This window comes from Heterodontus francisci, chromosome 16 (genome assembly GCF_036365525.1).
Source record: "Heterodontus francisci isolate sHetFra1 chromosome 16, sHetFra1.hap1, whole genome shotgun sequence".
NCBI lineage: Eukaryota > Metazoa > Chordata > Chondrichthyes > Heterodontiformes > Heterodontidae > Heterodontus > Heterodontus francisci.
The window spans coordinates 27,520,928-27,543,354 of record NC_090386.1 but is presented as its reverse complement, the minus strand read 5'-3'; the positions used below and the strand labels follow the sequence as shown (position 1 = coordinate 27,543,354).

At 43.3% G+C, this 22,427-nt stretch overlaps 1 protein-coding gene across 1 annotated transcript in view; it reads left to right on the top strand.

Moving 5' to 3' along the window:
* The window catches only part of vapb (VAMP (vesicle-associated membrane protein)-associated protein B and C), a 114,143-nt gene extending 96,641 nt beyond the window's left edge, over positions 1-17,502 (top strand). Inside the window, exons 4-6 of the mRNA XM_068048054.1 lie at positions 1,837-1,917; positions 11,290-11,463; positions 16,351-17,502. Of these exons, the coding sequence (XP_067904155.1) occupies positions 1,837-1,917; positions 11,290-11,463; positions 16,351-16,509 (414 nt within the window). The 3' untranslated portion in view covers positions 16,510-17,502. The remainder of the gene's footprint in view (positions 1-1,836; positions 1,918-11,289; positions 11,464-16,350) is intronic.
* Positions 17,503-22,427: the final 4,925 nt, after the last annotated feature.

Genomic DNA, 22,427 nt, shown 5'->3' with positions numbered 1-22,427 from the left:
ACAAGACTAGAACAATCTCACATCATGACTACTGGAGTGGCTGAAATGTCACATTAGTGCAGACTTCTCTGAGATTGTTGAGGCAGTGTAGAGGGAGCATTACTTATTTAATCTGCACTGTGCCTGACTTAAGAGTGCTTGATGCAGACACTGAATGGCAACATTTTCAAAAAGCGTTTAGTTCCCCACCATTGATATGCCTCACCTTTATCCCTATGTTTTATCAAGGGTGCTTTATATTAGGTATTCCTGGCGGTGAATGCATTAAGCATTGGCAGCATCATAAATGGGAGCTATAGTACTGGCCATTGTTGCTTTGAGCGTTAAAGCCCAACACCCCTAATCCACTGATTTTATATTATAAATACAAATTTTGCAATCTGTCAGTTCTATGACTGAAATTGCTTCAAGTTAAGTTGGCTGCATGGGAAGGGAAACAGATATACCAAGTATTAAATATACATCTACAAGATTTCATCATTCCCCAAAGTTCAAAATACTATTTACTAGGTCCTATTTTATATATACAGACCAGGTAATCCACAATGCATCATTATTTCTGTTAAGGTAAAGCTATGTCCCTTTTACATCATGGTGAAGAAGTTCATTGTCTGGTGAGGGAATTGTGCAGAGTGGAAAAATTGTTAGTGTCAGGCACTAAGTCAAGAATCTAGCATTAAGTGACTGCCTTTCTTTGCTGTCTTTTAAAACAGTTTTTCATCTATAATAAAGTGAGACAGATGAGCATTGGATGTAAGGTCATGTTTGGATATCCAGTAACAGTGAGAAAGAGCATGTTCGGGGATGAATTAATGAATCCCCATGAAGCATGTTGGACAGGACATGGCCATTTTAGTGAGCCTTTCTGTCTCTGATAACAGGAGTGAATGATGACAGCATGCTGCAGAGTTGGTGAACTGGGAGTGGATATTTAATCATGCCTTTATTCGCAGCACTGACAACATTAGCTCCTCTAAGTGCAGAACTAAATTGGGTAAAGATGCTTCTCAATGCCAACTCCCCCACTACCTTCTTACCCGCTTTTGTTGTCCCCAGATGACCTAGCCCACCACGTCTCTGGCTGTCTCCCTCAAACTCGCCGTCTCTTGCACTCTCTCTCTTGCTCTTTAACCCCTGTCTCTCTCTTTAACCCCACCTCTCTCTCTTTAACCCCACCCATCTCTCTCTTCCTCTCTCTTTTTAACCCTCCCATCTCTCTCTCTCCCCTTTAACTCTTCCATCTCTCTCTCTTTAACCCACCTACACTCTCTCTTTCTATCCCCTGTCTCTTTCTCTCTCTCCCCTTCTTCCGTTGTTCCCTGTCACCACTCACTCGCCGCGCCACCCTCCCCCAGTGCTGTATGTAACAGCCTGACTGGTTGTCAACGACATTAAAAAGTAGTAGCTTTCTAAATGTTACTGCGTTCCTCAGATTTGAGTGTAGTGGGGTTTGTATGTGCATTTCTGTCTGGTTTGTATAATGCAATTTGTGTAAAATACTGCAGTCTGTGTTCGGGCTGCTCTGTGGACTAGTGTTGAGCCAGCTGCCCTTTGTATTTGAGAATTTCCAGCTTGCAAGCCGGCAATCCGGGGCTGCCACGTCCAGCTGAAAATGGATGCTGGTCAGTGCAAAACAGTGCCATGTGTTGGAACACCAGGCTGGGCTCCCACTGAACACCACACTGAACTGTGAAATCCTCCACACATTCCATTTCCTAGTGTTTCACATCTCCTACGTGTGAAATAAATTAGCAGTTGCTGCTTTTGCTGGTGCTCCAGTCTACAAGAGATTAAATGTGATTAAATGGTTAATGCGTTTACTCTGATTCTTTACAGTGGAAAGAAGCAAAGCCAGATGATTTAGTGGACTCCAAGCTGCGGTGTGTCTTTGAACTGCCCTCTGAGAATGAGAAAACAGTAAGTTTAAAAGGGCCTTGTCTAGAAGTGGGGGAGGAGCTCCCAGTTCTAATGATTTTCCCATTGAGGGGAAAGGGACCGATCAACAGCATCTGCTGATCACCTGATGCTGATTGACTGTGGCATCTGTTACAGCAGTGGGCATCTAAAGAAATTAGAAAGTGGCGAGCAGGCATTTTATGTTCAGGGTAATCAGATGCCTAACTGAGACTTGGCACAATCTGATTTTGACGCCAGTTTCAAGTTTGCGGCTTCATGGAAATGGCAGAAAACTCATGCATACAGAGTCGAGTGAGTATGCAAACTTTCACAACTACACGCTGATAGCCATTGTAACAATTAAACCATCAAATCTGAGTATTGTTTGCTTTTGTCCATTGCCACAAGTTTCCTGCTGGCCTCGGTGTCTGCTTGGCAACCTTTAATCACCTTGGTCACTGGAAGCTGACCTTTGGCTCAGGTGGGTCTTTATGATGTCTATTGTAATAATTGGAGGCTCTTGTATGTTCACTGTAACTTCGCTCTCTGCCTTTGCCAGCACAGAAACCTGACACTTTGTGTACTTATGTTCTGGTATACATTTGAAACACTTTCCTAAATGTTCCTTTGGGACTTGTATTTGTAACACATTATTTCATTTTGAAAAGAAGCACCATTAAAATATTAAGACTGAACATAACATAAGAAATAGGAGCAGGAGTAGGCCATATGGACCCTCGAGCCTGCTCTGCCATTCATTAAGATCATGGCTAATCTGATTTTGGCCTCAACTCCATTTTCCTGCCTGTTCCCCATTACCCTTGACTCCCCTGTAGTTCAGAAATTTGTCTATCTCAACCTTGAATATATTCAATGATTCAGCCTCCACAGCTCCTTCTGGGGTAGAGAATTCCAAAGATTGATGGCCATCTGAGAGAAGAAATTCCTCTTCATGTCCATCTTAAATGGGAAACCCCTTATTCTGAAGTTATGTTCCCGAGATCTAAACTCCCCCATGTGGGAAAACATCCTCTGAGCATCTACCCTGTCAAGTCCCTCAGAATCTTGTGTTTCAATAAGATCATCTCTCATTTTTCTGAGCTCCAGTGAGTATAGTCCCAACCTGCTCAACCTTTCCTCATAAGACAACCCCTTCATCCCAGGAATCAACCTAGTGAACCTTCTGTGAATTGTCCCCAATGCATGTAAATGCTTCCTTAAATATGAAGACTAAAACTGTATCTAGGTGTGGTCTCGCTCATGCCTTGTACAATTGTAGCAAGACATCTCTACTTATTTACTCCAACCTTTTGCAATAAAGGCCAACATTTCATTTACCTTCCTAATTACTTGCTGCAAGCTAACTTTTTGTGATTCATGTACGAGGGCACTCAAATCCCTCTGTCCTGCAGCATTCTGTAATCTCGCTTCATTTAAATATTTTGCCTTTCTATTCTTCCCACCAAAGTGGACAACCTCACATTTTCCCACATTATACTCCATCTGCCAAATTTTTGCCCACTCACTTAACCTATTTATATCCCTTTGCAGACTTTGTGTCCTCCTCACAATTTGCTTTCCCACCTATCTTTGTATCGTCAGCAAATTTGACTACAGTACACTGTCCCTTCGTCCAAGCCATTAATATAGATTATAAATAGTTGAGGCCCCAGCACTAAACTCTGGCACTCCACTAGTTACAGTTTGCCAATCTGAATATGCCCCATTTATTCCAACTCTGCTTCCTGTTAGTTAGCCAATCCTCGATCCGTGCAAATATATTATCCCCAATACCATAAGCTCTTATCTTATTTAGTTACCTTTTATATGGCAGCTTATTGAATGCCTTTTGGAAATCTGAAGATTTTGCGACTGGTAAATAAGCCTGCTTCCATTCTGGAAATTAGCCGCAACTGCATTTGTAAACTAAATGTGTTCATTTGTTCTGGGGAGCAATAGGCATTAATGACATTGAAATCATTGAAGTGCATTGGCTGAGGGGAGGCTTTCCACAATTGGGGAGAAAGCTGGAGTTTAGGCCCACTCCCCAAGAGAACAGCATAGGGTGATGTTTGGGTAGAGATTGTTTTGTCTGTCTAGACAGACAGGGGAAACAATTGCCATAAAAGCAAAATAATGGGTGACCAAAAAAAAACTGCAGCAAATATCAAATTATCTATTGAAATCTGCCAACATTTAGTAAATGGTGGGGCAGTTTTACCAGAGCACCATGTGCTTTCTCAGTGGTAAAACCTTTGTCAACAGTCTGAAAGATCACTCATCTAAAATGCACTTGAACATTTTCCTGGTAAGTAACTCAATGAATAGTAAATTCACACAACTGTCACATTTGCATATTGGTTCACCAACGTGGCAATTGGACATCTTTGAAACCAGCCTGCCTAATCCATGAATTATACTTTGATAGTGGGGCAGCGCCTATTCACTCATGTGAGTCAAATTGCTGTTTTATTTTACCCACCTTACTAAGAATGGTCACTGTTATTTACAGAAACCCATACAACATCTTGATGCCAGAAAATAGTGGCATTTGGAACAACACAACAGCTGATTAGACTACAATCAGCAGTATCTCCAGCCTGGTCTAATTACATATTACATAGTATTTACAGCACAGAAACAGGCCATTTGACCCAACAGATCTAAGATCATGTTTATCCTTCACACAAGCCTCCTCCCACCCTGCTTCATCGAACTGTATCAGCATATTCTTTTATTCCTTTCTTCCTCATGTGCTTGTCTAGCTTCCCCTTAAATGCACCTGTACTGTTCACCTCACCTACTCCTTGCACTGGAGAGTTCCACATTCTCACCACTTTGCTTAAAGAGGTTTCTCCTGAATTTCTTAGTGGATTTGTTCGTGACTATCTTATATTTATGGCCCCTAGTTTTGGATTACCCAACAAGTTCTTTTTTTAAAAAAATTATTACTAAATTTGGTACATGATTTTCTTTAGTAGCATTTAATATTTATGGCTTTGTGAAACTGCAGCACATTCATTAATATGCAGAACTTAGTGTGCCTGGGTTTCCACCAACTGTTATAGAAGGGAAGCAGACTTGTAACTTTTGACACATTGAATCCTGCCCTGCAGTATGTGCCAAATTGAACTCGACTGTTGTAGCCGCTAATTTGGAAGCCCATCTTGTACTAGAAACCACTGGGATAGCTTTAACCTGCAGGGGACGATTCGTAAGTGGCTGCTGCCTCTACATTAAGCCATGTATCCAATGCAGTCAGTCAGTGGATGGTTCAGAGCCTAGAATGGACCCACACTCCTGAGAATCCATTTTCCAGAATGCCTGATGAGCATCTTGTAGTGTGGTGCTCTGTTGCACAAACCAAGAGGCCCCAGGTTCAATCCACAGTCAGTGCAGAGTTACCTAATCTCAACTGGAGCAGTTTTTGAGTTGCTGTATTGGGTAACTCAGCATCCCTGGGCTAGGGAATGTAAAAATCATCCAGGATCCCAGCACCTGATTGCTACCCAATCACCCCAAAAGGAAACTGTGCGTGTGTGTGCGTCTGATGAGGACATCTATGATACCCTGTATGAAAAAGCCTGGCATCACAATAGGCCACCACATACGAAAGGGCTGCTGATGGCTGTCAAACCCGACTACTGCTCCAGTCAGCTTAAGGAGCATAGAAAATGGTCAGAAAGGAAAGAGGTTGCAATGTTTGAGGTCGCAGCTACCAAGGGTGAAAACAAATTGAGGGAGAATTTGTCAGCATTGCAGCGGGCAGAAATCTATAACAAAAATACTTGAAATCAAGAAACATTTTCAGAGCTATGGAGAAAGAGCCTGAAAGTGGGACTAATTGGGTAGCTCTTTCAAAGCCAATAAAGGCATGAAGGGCTGAATGGCCTTCAGTGCAAGGTTCCATGAAAATTTATCAAAAATGTCTCCAGTTCACCCAAAATATGAAAGGAAAACTCCTGTCTGGAACTGACCCTGTGAGTGCTTCTCTTTCACACACACATAATTTAAAAAGCATATTATTCTCATGGTATCAGTGGTTGGGGCAGAAGCAGGCATGAGTGACATTTATTATCACAGAATTTTAAAAGACCAGTGGTGCTGTACTACTGAATATTTAATTCTGCACCGTTTTCTTTTAATGTTCCAGTGGCGTCCAGTACACAAAAAGAGAAATGTAAGGATACTGATGAAACTTTCATGGTTATGAGATTAATGTTGTCTTGGACTGATCAGTTTGACCTAACCAGTTCTCAGGTGTAGTGATGTCATGATACATAATGTGCACGTGCTGTGATATTCCCCTGCAAATACATAGTGACATCAGTCCCAGTACTGCTGTTCACATCACATGGTCCAGTGCCACTGTTGTTCAAATGGTATGAATCCATTGGAAAATCTGCCCATATCATCTCATTTCTCCCAGACCCGTATGCCTAACCCATGGGTAATATTCCTGGCCTCCACTGTGGAGCTGCCCACAGTGGAAATCAGGAGCTCAATGTAGGAATATCGCAGGCACTGACCGCGACTCCTGTCGCTCTGTGTTGCAGCATTCCTGAAAGTGGTCCTTTCTACTCAGATTTGATGTCTAACATGTTCTGCAGTGTGTGAGGAATCCCATCACTCTGTGATGGACGACCCATCAGAAACTCACTTCCCCATAAGTGTGTTACAAAAAGTAACAAAAGAACTATTGCAACTGGGCAGCTCTGACAATTCAAACTACCCCCGTTACATGTTATGTGTTGATATATAATGGTACGTATCAAGGGAAGTACAAGATTTTGGATGTTGTAATTCTCGACACATTAGATTTGTTTTACAGCATTAATGGTAATTTCCAGCATTATCATGGCATCCCTATCCTTGACATAATGTATCTCTGCATGTAAACAAGTACTCTGTGTTCAAGGTCCATGCCAGATACCTTCTATACTAAAAGAGTGCTTGTGTGCACTTACGTGTGTGTGTGTGTGAAGACTCACTAAAATGAGATTTGTGATTACTAGTAATACCCATAAGGCATGTGACCCGTTCCAAATTAAAAGCTCTGTGATTGTCCTTGGCTAAGACGACAACAAAAATAATTCAGTCTTGTGTTCACCAGCTCCATTTTCCGGTCTTTGTCCTGTACCTCTTACAGTTCTGTCTGAAGGTATTTTACAAAAGACTTGTTTCATTCAAACTAAAAACTGCAAATTCTGGAAAGTCACCAAGGGTCAGTTAGTGCCTGTTAACGCCCTCATGAGAGGTCCGATGGGTTAGCCTGTCTTTTCCCTTTCAAACACTGACTGCTCTTATTCTCCATTTCCAGTGCTTCCTGCTTTTATTGGAGTTCCAGCACTCAGTTTTCTTCTTATGTATCTCTACCTTTGTTTTCAGTGCCTCATAGGAAGGTGTGGGATGCACCCTACAGGATCCCTCCATCTTCAAAGAAACTTGTTCCAGTTGTTGATGATTTTTCAGTGGCATCAGTCACTGATTGGCGTAACATTCCAATACAAATGATGCAGTCACCATACCCTGAAATCCCTATGTACAGATGCATCTACAGACACTACTTGAATATAATGGAACACACTCCTTTCACTCCTGAAGTTCAGCTTCAACTTCAGCCCAGACAGAAGAAATAAACAAGTTGAGGGTCTCAATGGAACGAACATTCTTAGTCTGAGAGCATTGTTCAGTCAGCAGTGATTGGATGGTCTCTGACTGCTTCATCTTACCCCAACCTCTTTCTCAGAGGTCATACAGTGTCAGGCATAATAAATGTCAGTAGTAGTAATCTTGCTGGTATGGTACAGGGGAGCTCCGAATCCTCATTATTTAGTGCTTGTTCTGGGAACAGTCTAATGTTTAGATTAGGAGGGAAGGGAGCTCTCCATCCTTCGTCTCAATGGAAGAAAGAATGAACTTGCATTTAAATAGTGTCTTTCACATTCACATGGCATCCCAAAGTGCTTTACAGCTGGTAAATTCTTACTTTCAGTATAGTTTCATAGCCAGACAAAGCAGCCAATAGGAACACAGCAAAGATCCCCCAAACAACAGAGACGAATGAGTAGTTGAATTGTTTTTGGTGTTGGTTAAAGAGTGGGACCTGTACAAGAAGGACGGGTTGCATCTGAACTGGAGGGGCACCAATATCCTGGGCAGGAGGTTTGCTAGAGCTCTTAAGGAGGGTTTAAACTAGTTTGGCAGGGGGATGGGAACCGGAGCCACGGATCAGTGGATGGGGTAGCTGTTGAACAGGCAGATACCGAGTGCAGAGAGTCTGTGAGGAAGGGTAGACAGTTGACAGGGCAAAGTTGCAGCCAGTATGATGGGTTGAAGTGTGTCTATTTTAACGCAAGAAGTGTCAGGAATAAGGGTGATGAACTTAGAGCATGGATCAGTACTTGGAGCTACGATGTTGTGGCCATTACGGAGACGTGGATATCACGGGCAGGAATGGATGTTGGATGTTCCGGCGTTTAGATGTTTCAAAAGGAATAGGGAGGGAGGTAAAAGAGGTGGGGGAGTGGCATTGTTAATCAGGGATAGTATCACAGCTGCAGAAAGGGAGGTCGTCAAGGAGGGTTTGTCTACTGAGTCATTATGGGTGGAAGTCAGAAACAGGAAAGGAGCAGTCACTTTGTTGGGAGTTTTCTATAGACCCCCCAATAGCAACAGAGACATGGAGGAACAGATTGGGAGGCAGATTTTGGAAAGGTGCAGAAGTAACAGGGTTGTTGTCATGGATAACTTCAACTTCCCTAATATTGATTGGAACCTCCATAGTACAAATAGTTTGGATGGAGCAGTTTTTGTCAGGCGTGTCCAGGAAGGTTTCCTGACTCAATATGTAGATAGGCCGACTAGAGGGGAGACTATGTTGGACTTGGTGCTTGGCAACGAACCAGGCCAGGTGGCAGATCTCTCGGTGGAAGAGCATTTCGGTGATAGTGATCACAACTCCCTGACCTTTACTATAGTCATGGAGAGGGACAGGAGCAGACAGGATGGGAAAATATTTAATTGGGGGAGGGGGAATTACAATGCTATTAGGCAGGAACTGGGGAGCATAAATTGGGAACAGATGTTCTCAGGGAAATGCACGACAGAAATGTGGAGGTTGTTTAGGGAGCACTTGCTGCGACTGCTGGATAGGTTTGTCCCAATGAGGCAGGGAAGGGATGGTAGGGTGAAGGAACCTTGGATGACAAGAGATGTGGAACAGCTAGTCAAGAGGAAGAAGGAAGCTTACTTAAGGTTGAGGAAGCAAGGATCAGACAGGGCTCTAGAGGGTTACAAGGTAGCCAGGAAGGAACTGAAGAATGGACTTAGTAGAGCTAGAAGGGGACATGAAAAAGTCTTGGCGGGTAGGATTAAGGAAAATCCCAAGGCGTTCTACACTTATGTGAGGAACAGGAGGATGGCCAGAGTGAGGGTAGGGCCGATCAGGGATAGTGGAGGGAACTTGTGCCTGGAGTCGGAGGAGGTAGGGGAGGTCATAAATGAATACTTTGCTTCAGTATTCACTAGTGAGAGGGACCTGGTCGTTTGTGAGGACAGCGTGGAACAGGCTGATATGCTCGAACAGGTTGAGGTTAAGAGGGAGGATGTGCTGGAAATTTTGAATGATATGAGGACAGATAAGTCCCCGGGGCCAGACGGGATATACCCAAGGATATTACGGGAAGCGAGGGAAGAGATTGCTGCGCCTTTGGCGATGATCTTTGCGTCTTCACTGTCCACTGGAGTAGTACCGGATGATTGGAGGGTGGCAAATGTTGTTCCCTTGTTCAAGAAAGGGAATAGGGATAACCCTGGAAATTATAGACCAGTCAGTCTTACGTCGGTAGGTGGCAAATTATTGGAGAGGATTCTGAGAGACAGGATTTATGATTATTTCGAAAAGCATGGTTTGATTAGAGACAGTCAGCATGGCTTTGTGAGGGGCAGGTCATACCTCACAAGCCTTATTGAATTCTTTGAAGATGTGACAAAACACATTGATGAAGGAAGAGCAGTGGATGTGGTGTATATGGATTTTAGCAAGGCGTTTGATAAGGTTCCCCATGGTAGGCTCATTCAGAAAGTAAGGAGGCATGGGATTCAGGGAAAGTTGGCCGTCTGGATGCAAAATTGGCTGGCCCATAGAAGTCAGAGGGTGGTAGTAGATGGAAAGTATTCAGCATGGAGCTCGGTGACTAGTGGTGTTCCACAAGGATCTGTTCTGGGACCTCTGCTCTTTGTGATTTTTATAAATGACTTGGAGGAGGAAGTGGAAGGCTGGGTTAGCAAGTTTGCTGATGACACAAAGGTTGCTGGAGTTGTGGATAGTGTGGAAGGCTGTTGTAGGTTGCAACGGGACATTGACAGGATGCAGAGCTGGGCTGAGAAGTGGCAGATGGAGTTCAACCTGGAAAAGTGTGAAGTGATTCATTTTGGAAGGTCGAATTTGAATGCGGAATACAGGCTTAAAGACAGGATTCTTGGTAGTGTGGAGGAACAGAGGGATCTTGGGGTCCATATCCATAGATCGCTCAAAGTTGCCACCCAGGTTGATAGGGTTGTTAAGGTGTATGGTGTGTTGGTTTTCATTAACAGGGGGATTGAGTTTAAGAGCCGCGAGATTATGCTGCAGCTCTATAAGGCCCTGGTTCGACCACACTTGGAATATTGTGTTCAGTTCTGGTCGCCTCATTATAGGAAGGATGTGGAAGCTTTAGAGAGGGTGCAGAGGAGATTTACCAGGATGCTGCCTGGACTGGGGGGCATGTCCTACGAAGAAAGATTGAGGGAGCTAGGGCTTTTCTCATTGGAGCGAAGAAGGATGAGAGGTGACTTGATAGAGGGGTACAAGATGATGAGAGGCATAGATAGAGTGGATAGTCAGAGACTTTTTCCCAGGGTGGAAAGGGCTATCACCAGGGGGCATAATTTTAAGGTGATTGGAGGAAGGTTTCGGGGCGATGTCAGAGGTAGGTTCTTTACACAGAGAGTGGTGGGTGCGTGGAATGCGCTGCCAGCGGTGGTAGTAGAAGCAGATACATTCGGGGCATTTAAGCGACACTTGGATAGGTACATGAATGATAGTAGAATGAAGGGTAGGTAGTTAGTTTGATCTTAGAGTAGGTTAAAGGTTCGGCACAACATCGTGGGCCGAAGGGCCTGTACTGTGCTGTACTGTTCTGTGTTCTATGTTCTAAACATAAGCACTTGGAGTTGAGAATGCTACAACTGATACAAACTGACAATGAGCAAAATCCCCACCTCCTGTGTCACTAACTTTTAACAGAACTGATACTTAGGTTAATAATTCTAATCCAAATAATTTTGGATAGGTTTAAATTTGAAGGTGGCTTTTCTTTTATTTAATTTTTTCTTAACCACTTTCTGCAGCATGAACTGGAGATGAATAAAATCACTTCCACTTCGCTGAAAACAGAAACCTCCATGATGACAAAATCAGCCAGCTCTTCCTTGGATGATTCAGACTTGAGGAAAGTAATGGAAGACTGCAGGATACTTAAGTCAGAGGTTCAGAGACTTCGTGAGGAGAACAAACAATTAAAGGTGAGGCTTCCTGGATAAAAACAAAGAAGGACTTTGCACTTGGATTGGTGGGTCAAGTGGATCAAATGTCAGCAGGAGAACATTTAGGGGACAGTGATCATTGAATGATAAGGTTTAGGTTGGCTATAGGAAAGGACAAAGAACAATCTAGAGTAAGAATAATTAATTGGGGGAAAGCCAACTTCAATGGGTTAAGAATGGATCAGGGCTGATTAAACTGAAATCAAAAGGTTGGCAGGAAAAATGGTACTTGAGCAATGGACTACCTTCAAAGAGAGAGTTCAAATACAGTCAAGGTATATTCCCTTGAAGGGGAAAGGTAGGGCAAACAATCCAGAGCTCCCTAGATAACAGAAGAGATAGAGATGAAGAAGAAAAAGTGTGCTTGTGACTGATATCAGGTAGATAATACAATGGAGCACAAGGCTGAATATAGAAGGTTCAGAGGAGAAGTGAAAAAGCAAATAAGAGAAACAAAGAGAGAGTATGAAAAGAGACTGGCAGCTAACATAAAAGGGAATCCCAAAATTTTCTATCGGCATATAAATGGTAAAATGGTGGTAAAAGGGGGATTAGGGCCGTTTAGGGACCGATATAGGAAGATTTATGCATGGAGGCAGGGGGAATAGCTGAGCTATTAAATAAATACTTTGCACCTGTCTTTACAAGGAAGATGATGCTACCCAGGCCATGGTGAAAGAGGAGGTAATTAATACACAAGAAGGATTTAAAATTGATGAGGTATTAGATAGGCTGTCTATACTTAAAGTTGATAAGGCACCAGGACTGAATGAGATGCATCCAAGGATATTGAGGGAACAGAGAGTGGAAATTGCGGAGGCACAGGCCATAATTTTCCAGTCTTCCTTAGACTCGGGTGGTAGCAGAGGACTGGAGAATTGAAAATGTTACACCCTTGTTTGAAAAAAGATGTAAAGATAAGCCCAGCAACTACAGACCTGTCACATTAACTTTGGTGGTGGGGAAACTTCTAGAAACAATAATTCGGGACAAAATTAATAGTCACATGGACAAATGCGAATTAATTAAGGAAAGCCAGCATGGAGTTGTTAAGAGAAAATAGTGTTTAACTTGGAGCTTTTTGAAGGGATAACTGAGAGGGTTGGAAGGACATAGACAAGCTGGTGGAATAGGCGGACAAGTGGCAGATGAAGTTCAATGCTGAGAAATGTGAACTGATTCATTTTGGTAGGAAGAGCATGGAGACACAATGTAAAATAAAGGGTGCAATTCTAAAGGGAGTGCAGGAACAGAGGGACCTGGGTGTATATGTGCATAAGTCATTGAAGGTGGGAGGCCAGGTTGAGAGAGTGGTCAATAAAGCAATAAAAGCAAAATACTGCGGATGCTGGAAATCTGAAATAAAAACAAGAAATGCTGGAACCACTCAGCAGGTCTGGCAGCATCTGTGGAAAGAGAAGCAGAGTTAACGTTTCGGGTCAGTGACCCTTCTTCGGAATTTAAAGCATTGAGTATCCTCGGCTTAATTAGTAGTGGCATAGAGTACAAGAGTAAGGAGGTTATGTTGAACTTGTTTAAGACACTAGTTCGACCTCAGCTGGAGTATTGGGTCCAGTTCTGGGCACCGCATTTAAGGAAAGATGTGAAAGCATTGGAGAGAGTGCAGAAAAGATTTACAAGAATGGTTGCAGGGATGAGGAACTTCAGTTACATGGACAGATTGGAGAAGTTGGGATGGTTTTCCTTGGAGAAGGCTGAGAGGATATTTGATGGAGGTATTCAGAGTCATGAGGGGCGGTATTCAGAGTCATGAGGGCTTGGAGAAGGCTGAGAGGATATTTGATGGAGGTATTCAGAGTCATGAGGGGATTGGACAGAGTAGATAGGGAGAAATTGTTCCCACTCGTGAGAGGATCAAGAACGAGAGGGCATAGGTATAAGGTAATTGGCAAAAGAAGCAATGGCGACACAAACAACTTTTTCACATAGCGAGTGGTTAGGATCCGGAATGCACTGCCAGAGAGTGCGGTGGAGGCAGGTTCAATCGAGGCATTCAAGAGGGAATTGGATTGTTTACTGAAAAGGAAAGATGTTCAGCGTTATGGGGAGAAGGCGGGGGAATGGCACTAAGTGAATTGCTCGCTTGGAGATGCAATGGGCCGAATGGCCGCCTTCTGTGCTGTAATAGCTCTGATTTATGCGGTGCCATTCACGACCTTAGGACATCCCAAAGCGCTTTACAGCCTCTAAAATACTTTTGAAGTGTAGTTGCTGCTGTAATGCAGGAAACGTGGCAACTAATTTGCACGCAGCAAGCTCCCACAAACAGCAATGTGATTATGACCAGATCATCTGTTTAATGATTTTTGAGGGATAAATATTGGCCAGGACAACAGGCCAAACTCTCCTGTACTTCAAAATGTTTCCTGGGATCATTTGTGCCCACTGGTTTCCGAAAACCTAAAGGAAAAATCTCCTGTAGGCGGCTTCCTAAGTGGTAAAAGTGCAGGGTGCTTTCAGGAATGAGCCATAGAAAAATTACAGCATAGAAGGAGGCCATTCAGCCCCCATCATATCCCTGCCAGCTGAAAAAATTAGCCGCCCAATCTAATCCCACCTTCCAGCACCTGGTCCATAGCCTTGCAGGTTACAGCACTTCAGGTGCATGTCTAGGCACCTTTTAAGTGAGTTGAGGGTTTCTGCCTCCACCACCAATCCTGGCAGTGAATTTCAGACACCCACCACCCCTGTTGCACACTGTCCCATACACCTATTGGTAAAGGCCCATTTAGGAAATCTAATACAACCTGATCAGCATGTTTTTACTTGGGCAAACAAGTCTTCTGATTTTTGCATTGCATGTCAGCTCAGTAACCTGGGTGCAGAGGAGGAGAAAAGCGGGGAAAGAAGATTAAGGGATGGAGTGGAACTCGAGTCTGAATTTATTTATTTAGAGATACAGCACTGAAACAGGCCCTTCGGCCCACCGAGTCTGTGCCGACCATCAACCACCCATTTATACTAATCCTACATTAATCCCATATTCCTACCACCTACCTATACTAGGGGCAATTTATAATGGCCAATTTACCTATCAGCCTGCAATTCTTAGGCTATGGGAGGAAACCGGAGCACTCAGCGAAAACCCACGCGGTCACAGGGAGAACTTGCAAACTCTGCACAGGCAGTACCCAGAATTGAACCCGGGTCGCTGGAGCTGTGAGGTTGCAGTGCTAACCGCTGCGCCACTGTGCCGCCCAATGAATCCAACTAAGACATGGGTTGAAAGCCTTTCTGTGGTGTGACATGTGAAATCAGTTTGGCAGTCTCGATCTATACTGCGTGGACATTAACCATACTGGAAAAATGTCCCACTATTGACGTTCACCCAGTGAAGGGCTGCAATGTGAAATGAAATGAAAACAATGTCTTGCTGGTGCATTAAGGGGGCTCGCTCAACTTTGAGCAGTGTCACATTATTGGGACAGTGTAGACGAAGCTTTACTCTGTATCTAACTGGGGCTATACCTGCCCTGGGAGTGTTTGATGGGAAGGTGTAGAAGGAGCTTTACTCCATATCTAACTGTGCTGAATTTGCCCTGGAATGGTTGGAAGTGTTTTTTTTATTCTTTCATGGGATGTGAGCAGTGCTGGAAAGCTCATCCCTATTACCCTTGAGAAGGTGGTGGTGAGCTGCCTTCTTGAACTGCTGCAATTCATGTGCTGTAGGTACACCCACAGTGCTGTTAGGAAGGGAATTCCAGGACTTTGACCCAGTTGACAGTGAAGAAAGGGCGCTATAGTTCCAAGTCAGGATGGTGTGTGACTTGGAAGGGGAGCTTGCAGGTGGTGGTGTTCCCAAGCGTCTGCTGCCCTTGTCCTTCTAAGTGGTTGAGGTCACGGTTTTGGAAGGTGCTGTCGAAGGAGGCTTGGCGAGTTGCTGCAGTGCATCTTGTAGATGGTACACACTGCTGCCACTGTGCACCTGTGGCAGATGGGCTGCTGATCAAGCAGGCTGCTTTGTCCTGGATGGTGTCGAGCTTCTTGAGTTTTGGAGCTGTACCCATCCAGGCAAGTGGAGAGTATTCCACCACACTCCTGACTTGTGCCTTGTAGATGGTGGACAGGCTTTGGGGAGACGGGAGGTGAGTTACTTGCCACAAAATTCCCAGCCTCTGACCTGCTCTTGTAGGCACTATTTATATGACTGGTCCAGTTCAATTTTTGGTCAATGGTAACCCCTAGGATGTTGTTGGTGGGGAATTCAGCAATGGTAATGCTGTTGAACATCAAGGGGAGATGGTTAGACTCTTTCTTATTAAAGATAGTCATTGCCTGACATTTGTGTCGTGTGAATGTTACTTGCCACTTAACAGCCCAAGCCTGGATGTTGTCCAGGTCTTGCTACAGGCGGGCACGAACTGCTTCAGTATCTGAGGAGTTGCGTATGGCATTGAACATTGTGCAAACATCCCCACTTCTGACCTTATGATGGAGGGAAGATCATTGATGAAGCGGCTGACACTACCACGAGGAACTCCTGCAGTGATGTCCTGGGGCTGAGATGATTGGCATCCAACATCCACAACCATCTTCCTTTTGTGCTAGGTATGACTCCAACCAATGGAGAGTGTAGAAGGAGCTTTGCTCTGTATCTAACCCATGCTATTTCTGTCCTGGAAGTGTTTGTTGGAATATTGTAGGCAAAGGTTTACTCTGTATCTAACCTGTGTTGTACCTGCCCTGGAAGTGTTTGTTAGGACAAGACAGAGGAAACTTCACTCTGTATTTAACCTGTGCTGTATCTTTCTTGGGGATGCTTGAAATTTAAAGTATTTCATTCCTCACCTCAGTTAACGAACACTAGTGATTAAAGAATCTGTTGAACCTTTTCTTGTACTGCAGGAGGATGACGGGCTGCGAATGAGGAGGGTGCCTCAGTCTGGTAATCCTATACCATCCAAGGGCGCTATGATCAAAGAAGAAGGACCTGCCACTCGGATGATCGCTATGGTTGTCCTGTTCTTTATCCTGGGGACAATTGTGGGAAAACTGGTGTTGTAGAGACAGGCAGCATGCTGGTGATCTATTAGCTTGGGTTGTTTTTTTGTTTGATCTGCCATATCATGGGGTAGAAATGATTTCATGATCAAAAATTAAAATACAAAAAAAAACACTTTAATGTACAGCATCTCACAGGTTCTTGCCTTTCAGTTACCCCTTTGCACAAGTACAGTAAGATAATCGGGAGAAACCTTGAGTTAATTATAAAGTTGTACAGTAGGTTGCACGCGCAAAGAGCTCACAGGCTAGTGGGCAGGGTGGGGGATGCGGGAGAACATTTCGATGTGGTGACGGCATATTCTAAGTGTCATTTTAATCATGTTAGATTATGGTACCTGTCACAGGATTATCTCTTTTAAGTACACAATGAGTGCTGGTCCTGCCACTGTCATCTGGTGTGTATAACTGGACTGGGTGTCTGGGAAGGAGGGGCAACCAATGCAATGTAATATTTTAAAGAGAGCCCTTTCCTTCCCACCCCAAAAGGCAAAAGCGTTGAATAGTTTCTGTCGATGCAGTCTTTCAAAGTGGCCCCTGTCAGGGTTTAGAAAGAAAACGCAACAATAAAAAAAAAATAATGGCTAGATCCATTTACTCTTGAACGTGTTGTCCCTGCTTTTATTTGACATAATAAAGGACCTCCTGTATTCCATTTCACACTTAACACAAGTAACTTAAGTCAAATACTGTTACCTGCTATTTGCTGAACCCACGTTTGGGAGCTCGGTGGACTGACTGAAGGCCATTGCTACTGAGAACCGCATTGTGGGATAGTCGTCCCCACACATGCCTTAGGCACTACAGTGAAATTAGATGTGTACTATCAGCTTTGATCATCCAATATTGAACTACAGCAGTCGGGCAACTATTTTGTATATAATTAACTGTTTATCAGAGAGATTACAATGAATATTAGTAGTTGAATAGTCTATGCTGTAATGACCAATCCTGTTTGGCTATGTAGCATCTTAATAAAGCCCCAAATTTAATTGATTTTGCTCAGTCTCATTATTTTCCAGAATTGCTTTTGCTTATATCTGGAGGTTATGTCAACAGATGCCCCTTTTGTGGTTGAATGGTCACTCGTCAGATATTTCAACAGGTAATGGCGATACAACAAAGTAGATCAATGTTGTCAGTCTGTCCAGCATGTCTGCTTTAAATTCATCGCAGAGTTGCTTCCAGCACAAGATGTAACCCTATGTTCCACCAGCGCTTTGCCCGAATAATATGCAGCTCAAAATGTTCACTCCAGTCACAACCCAAGATGTCGAGCATTGTACTGTGGGGTGATTATTTTGCACATCTGTCACGTAATCTACGATATGAGAAGCATTCATTAAGTTGAAATGTAACCTGGAGCTATTCCTTGATGGTTTGAATGATCACCACACCTGATGTGGGTCAGATTTTTCGATAAGTAATGACGCAACATAGTAGCCTGGAGTCTGAAGTTTACTAGAAGTTGCCGTTGACTTCAGAAATTTACAAATGTGCAGTTACTCGTTAAATGGACCAAAGAGGCAAATTGATTAAAGAACAGCAGTTGCGCATTGCAGCTGTGCTCCAGATTCTGAGTATCCGCTAGTGGTTGGTCATTTCACATCACTGCTGAAATCTGTGATAATACACCTACATTATTGAAAACATTATTGATAATTTGGCATCTATCTCATAAACCCAGTTGTACCTTCGTGGTCTTGCTGATTAACTGACAGGTTGTGACATGAATGTGCCTTCCTTGGCCATAATCATCTTTATACCAGCCTAGGATGGTTAGCCCTATAGGACGAGAGGGTTTTATGGCTTCCCACAACCTATACAATGAGGACACAAGTCTCCTGTTGGATGTCGATTCTGAACTGGTGCTCTAGTTTCCACTCACTGGGATTGAAGGAGTGGATTCAAATCCTGCACCTTCTGATTTAGACAGGAATACTATGGTTAGGCCAAAGCTTTGCTCTTATGAGCCCAGTGAGTTGAGAGAATTGCAACAAAATCTTTACTGAAGGAGCAGCCCAGTTAATGTTCTGGTCGTTGGTGTAAAACCTGAAACTATTTCAAGATTGCATTTGCTAATCTGCTTTCTCCTTCTCCCTCCTCTTTTAAAGATTCAGCTTTGGGGCGCATCACAACAGACTTCAATACTGTTTTCATCTGAACATACTTCTTGGTTGGGATCAGTGAAAAGTGACCTTGAAAAAGGGACTCTTAACCAACTTTCCTCGCCTGCGCCTGGGTTCTTGAGAGCAATGTTGTGTCCCGACTGCTGCTATATCTGGGTTAAGCTAACTCAGTACTGAGCAGCTTCACCAGACAACCTATTTTTCTTAATTTATGTGTGGCAGAGGCCCTGTGCTGGATAAAGACCCTTGATGAGTACCTGTTTACTGAACTGATCTATCTGTCAATCAGAGACTTGTGCCTTTCACAACCCAAAGTGCTTTACAGCTTTTTTTTTTCAAATATCACTGTTGTAATGTCGTGAAACGCACCAGCCAATTTGTGCACAATAAGGCCCCACAGTCAGCAATGAGATTAATAACCAGATCGTATACTTCAGTGATGTTGGTTGAAGGATAAATATTGACAAGAAGAGTCCACCCCTACTCTTTGAAATAGTGGCATGAAATCTTTTATGCCACCTGAGGGCGCTTGGTTTCATGTCTGTGCTGGCTCTTTGAAAGAACTTAACGTTTCATCCGAAAGATGGCACCTCAGACACTTCAGTCCTCCGTCAGGACTGCACTGGGCTGGAGCATTTCAGCTATGAAGAGAGACTGGATAGGCTAGGGTTGTTTTCCTTAGAGCAGAGAAAGCTGAGGGGAGACCTGATTGAGGTATACAAAATTATGAGGGGCATAGATAGGTTAGATAGAAAGAAACTTTTTCCCTTAGCGGAGGTGTCAATAATCAGGGGGCATAGATTTAAGATTTGGAGCAGGAGGTTTAGAGTGGATTTGTGGAAAAGAATTTTCACCCAGAAGGTGGTTGGAATCTGGAACGCACTGCCTGAAGGGATGGTAGAGGCGGGAACCCTCACAACATTTAAGAAGTATTTAGATGAGCACTTGAAGCACCATAGCATACAAGGCTACGGACCAAGTGCTGGAAAATGGGATTAGAATAGATAGGATTTTTGTTTGTTGCAAATTGGATTAAAGGTCATGTTTTACAATTATGTCAAATATCAGTAACTGCAGTGTGCATCATTTACTATCCAGTTTAAGGGCTGATAACCTGAGTGGCCAATGTCATTTGAAAGTTGTTTGTATCATATAATTAAATTATGTTAAAAGTGCACCTTTGCTAACAAGTAAGAGATTTGGCTTGGACATAAATTGGTTAGTCTGGAATACAATCTTACAGACTGTGACTAAACAGTTTGTAACTGAATAATACTTGCAGTAACAGCTACTCAACTTTTTGCAGAAAAGCATTTTGTTAATAATTATCCTGTCAGAGCTGAATCGGAATCAACAGCGATAGACTGAGATATAGACATGTGAATTTAAGAGAATCGCTTTATTGGAGGAACTGAAGGACACTCTATTTGCAGTTGTGTTTATCTAATTTTCTCACTAGCTTTGGTGAGTAAATGACATTTTGTCCATGAGAGACCCTGCTGTTTCTGTATTTTAGAATCAAGGACCTAGTTTCAGCAGCCTGTCAAGATGAATAAACTAGTCTTGGCTACCAAGTTAATCTCTGTCCTTTCCTGTCCCACTCTACTTTTCTTTTTTACATGACTCTTCTGAAGTACTATCTGCTCCATCCTATAGAATTACTTAATAGAGACATACAAGATAATCAGAGGGTTAGATAGGGTGGATAGTGAGAGTCTTTTTCCTCGGATGAGGATGGCAAACACAAGGGGACATAGCTTTAAGTTGAGGGGTGAAAGATATAGGACAGATGTCAGAGGTAGTTTCTTTACGCAGAGAGTAGTAGGGGCGTGGAACGCCCTGCCTGCAACAGTAGTAGACTCGCCAACTTTAAGGGCATTTAAGTGGTCATTGGATAGACATATGGATGTAAATGGAATAGTGTAGGTCAGATGATCGGCGCAACATCGAGGGCCGAAGGGCCTGTACTGCGCTGTAATATTCTAATTCTAATTCTAATTCTCCTCATTTGGAGATCACTGACGTTTTGTTGGCTTCCCTGTCTTTGCACACAAAGAAGGAATCACAGAAAGAATCATATATATTACAAGCAGTAGAGAAGTTGCACAAAGATTGACCATCACGGGTTAAATTGTCTTGTGACAATAGCAGTGTGGGAAATGGTCCATCTTCCTATTGTTGATTTTTCTACTGCCTCACCTTGATGACCACAATAACAATCCCCTCCTTCATAGTTTATTGGATGAATTTGCACCTCTGACAGTGTGAATCCACAGAGATCATCCAATGAGGTCCATCTACCACATCGTGACATGATCTAGCTAGCACTATTACGTCAACAAAAATAATCTGCATTGGCATTGTATACCATTTTGCTTGCCAGCTAGCTAATACAGTTGTGCTGCTCTCCATTGATGTTTGCATACTTATCTACTTTATTTATAGGGAGAAATGTGTTTTAAATTGGACTGTGTTTTGATGGCATTAGATTGGCTATACACTTTAAATACAGATTAATCCCCCCCCACGTCCGTGGCTGATTCAATAATTTTGTCAAATGTCCATAGTGCAACATGTTATTGCCTATCCCTGGGTGCTATATAAATGCAAGTTCTTTCTTTGCCCACCTACTGAAGGCCTTCAAAATCCAAGGGAGAGTTTGAATGAAATTTCAAAGTTAGGAAGTCTTCAAAATGTATCAACTTACATTTATTTAGCACCTTTTTGTAGCAAAACATCACGGAGCGTTTTCAAACAAAATGTGATACTGAGCCACATTAGGCAATATTAGGACAGGTGACCAAAAGCTTGGTCAAAGGGGTGGATTTTAAGGAGAATCTTAAAGAAGGAACAAGAGTAGAGAGATGTTTAGAGAAGGAATTGCAGAACTTTGGGTCTCGGTTGCTGAAGATGGGTCACCAATGGTGATGTGTTGAAAATGGCTACAACATTGACATCTACCCGACAATGTGGAAAATCGCCCAGGTATGTCCTATCCACAAAAGCAGGGCAAATCCAATCCAGCCTATTAAAGCTCCATCAGCCTCCTATTAATCATCAGCAAAGTGATCAAAGGTGTCGTTGACAGCGCTATCAAGTGGCACTTGCACAGCAATAACCTGCTCACTGATGCTCAGTTTGGGTTCTGCCAGGGCCTCTCAGCTGCTGACCTCATAACAGTCTTGATCCAAACATGGATAAAATTCCTGAGGTGAGGTGAGTGACTGCCCTTGACATCAAGGCAACATTTGACTGAGTGTGGCATCAAGAAGCCCTGGCAAAATTGAAGTCAATGGGAATTGGGGGAAACTGGTTGGAGTCATACCTAGCACAAAGGAAGATGGTTGTGGCTGTTGGAGGTAAATCATTTCAGCTCCAGGACATCAATGCAGGAGTTCCTCAGGGTAGTATCCTAGGCCCAACTTCAGCTGCTTCATCAATGACTTTCCCTCCATCATCAGGTCAGAAGTGGGGATGGTCACAGTTGTTTCTACAACGTTCAGTACCATTTCCAACTCCTCAGTTACAGTAGCAGTCCATGTCCATATGCAGCGAGACCTGGACAACATTCAGGCTTGGACTGAGAAGTGGCAAGTAACATTTGTGCCACAAAAGTGCCAGGCAATGACTGTCTCCAATAAGAGAGAACCTAATAATCTCCCCTTGACATTCAATTCCATTGGTGAATCCCCCAATATCAACATCCTGAGGGATTGACCAGAAACTGAACTGGACCAGCCATATAAATACAGTGGCTACAAGAGCAGATCAGGGACTGGGAATTCTGAGGCA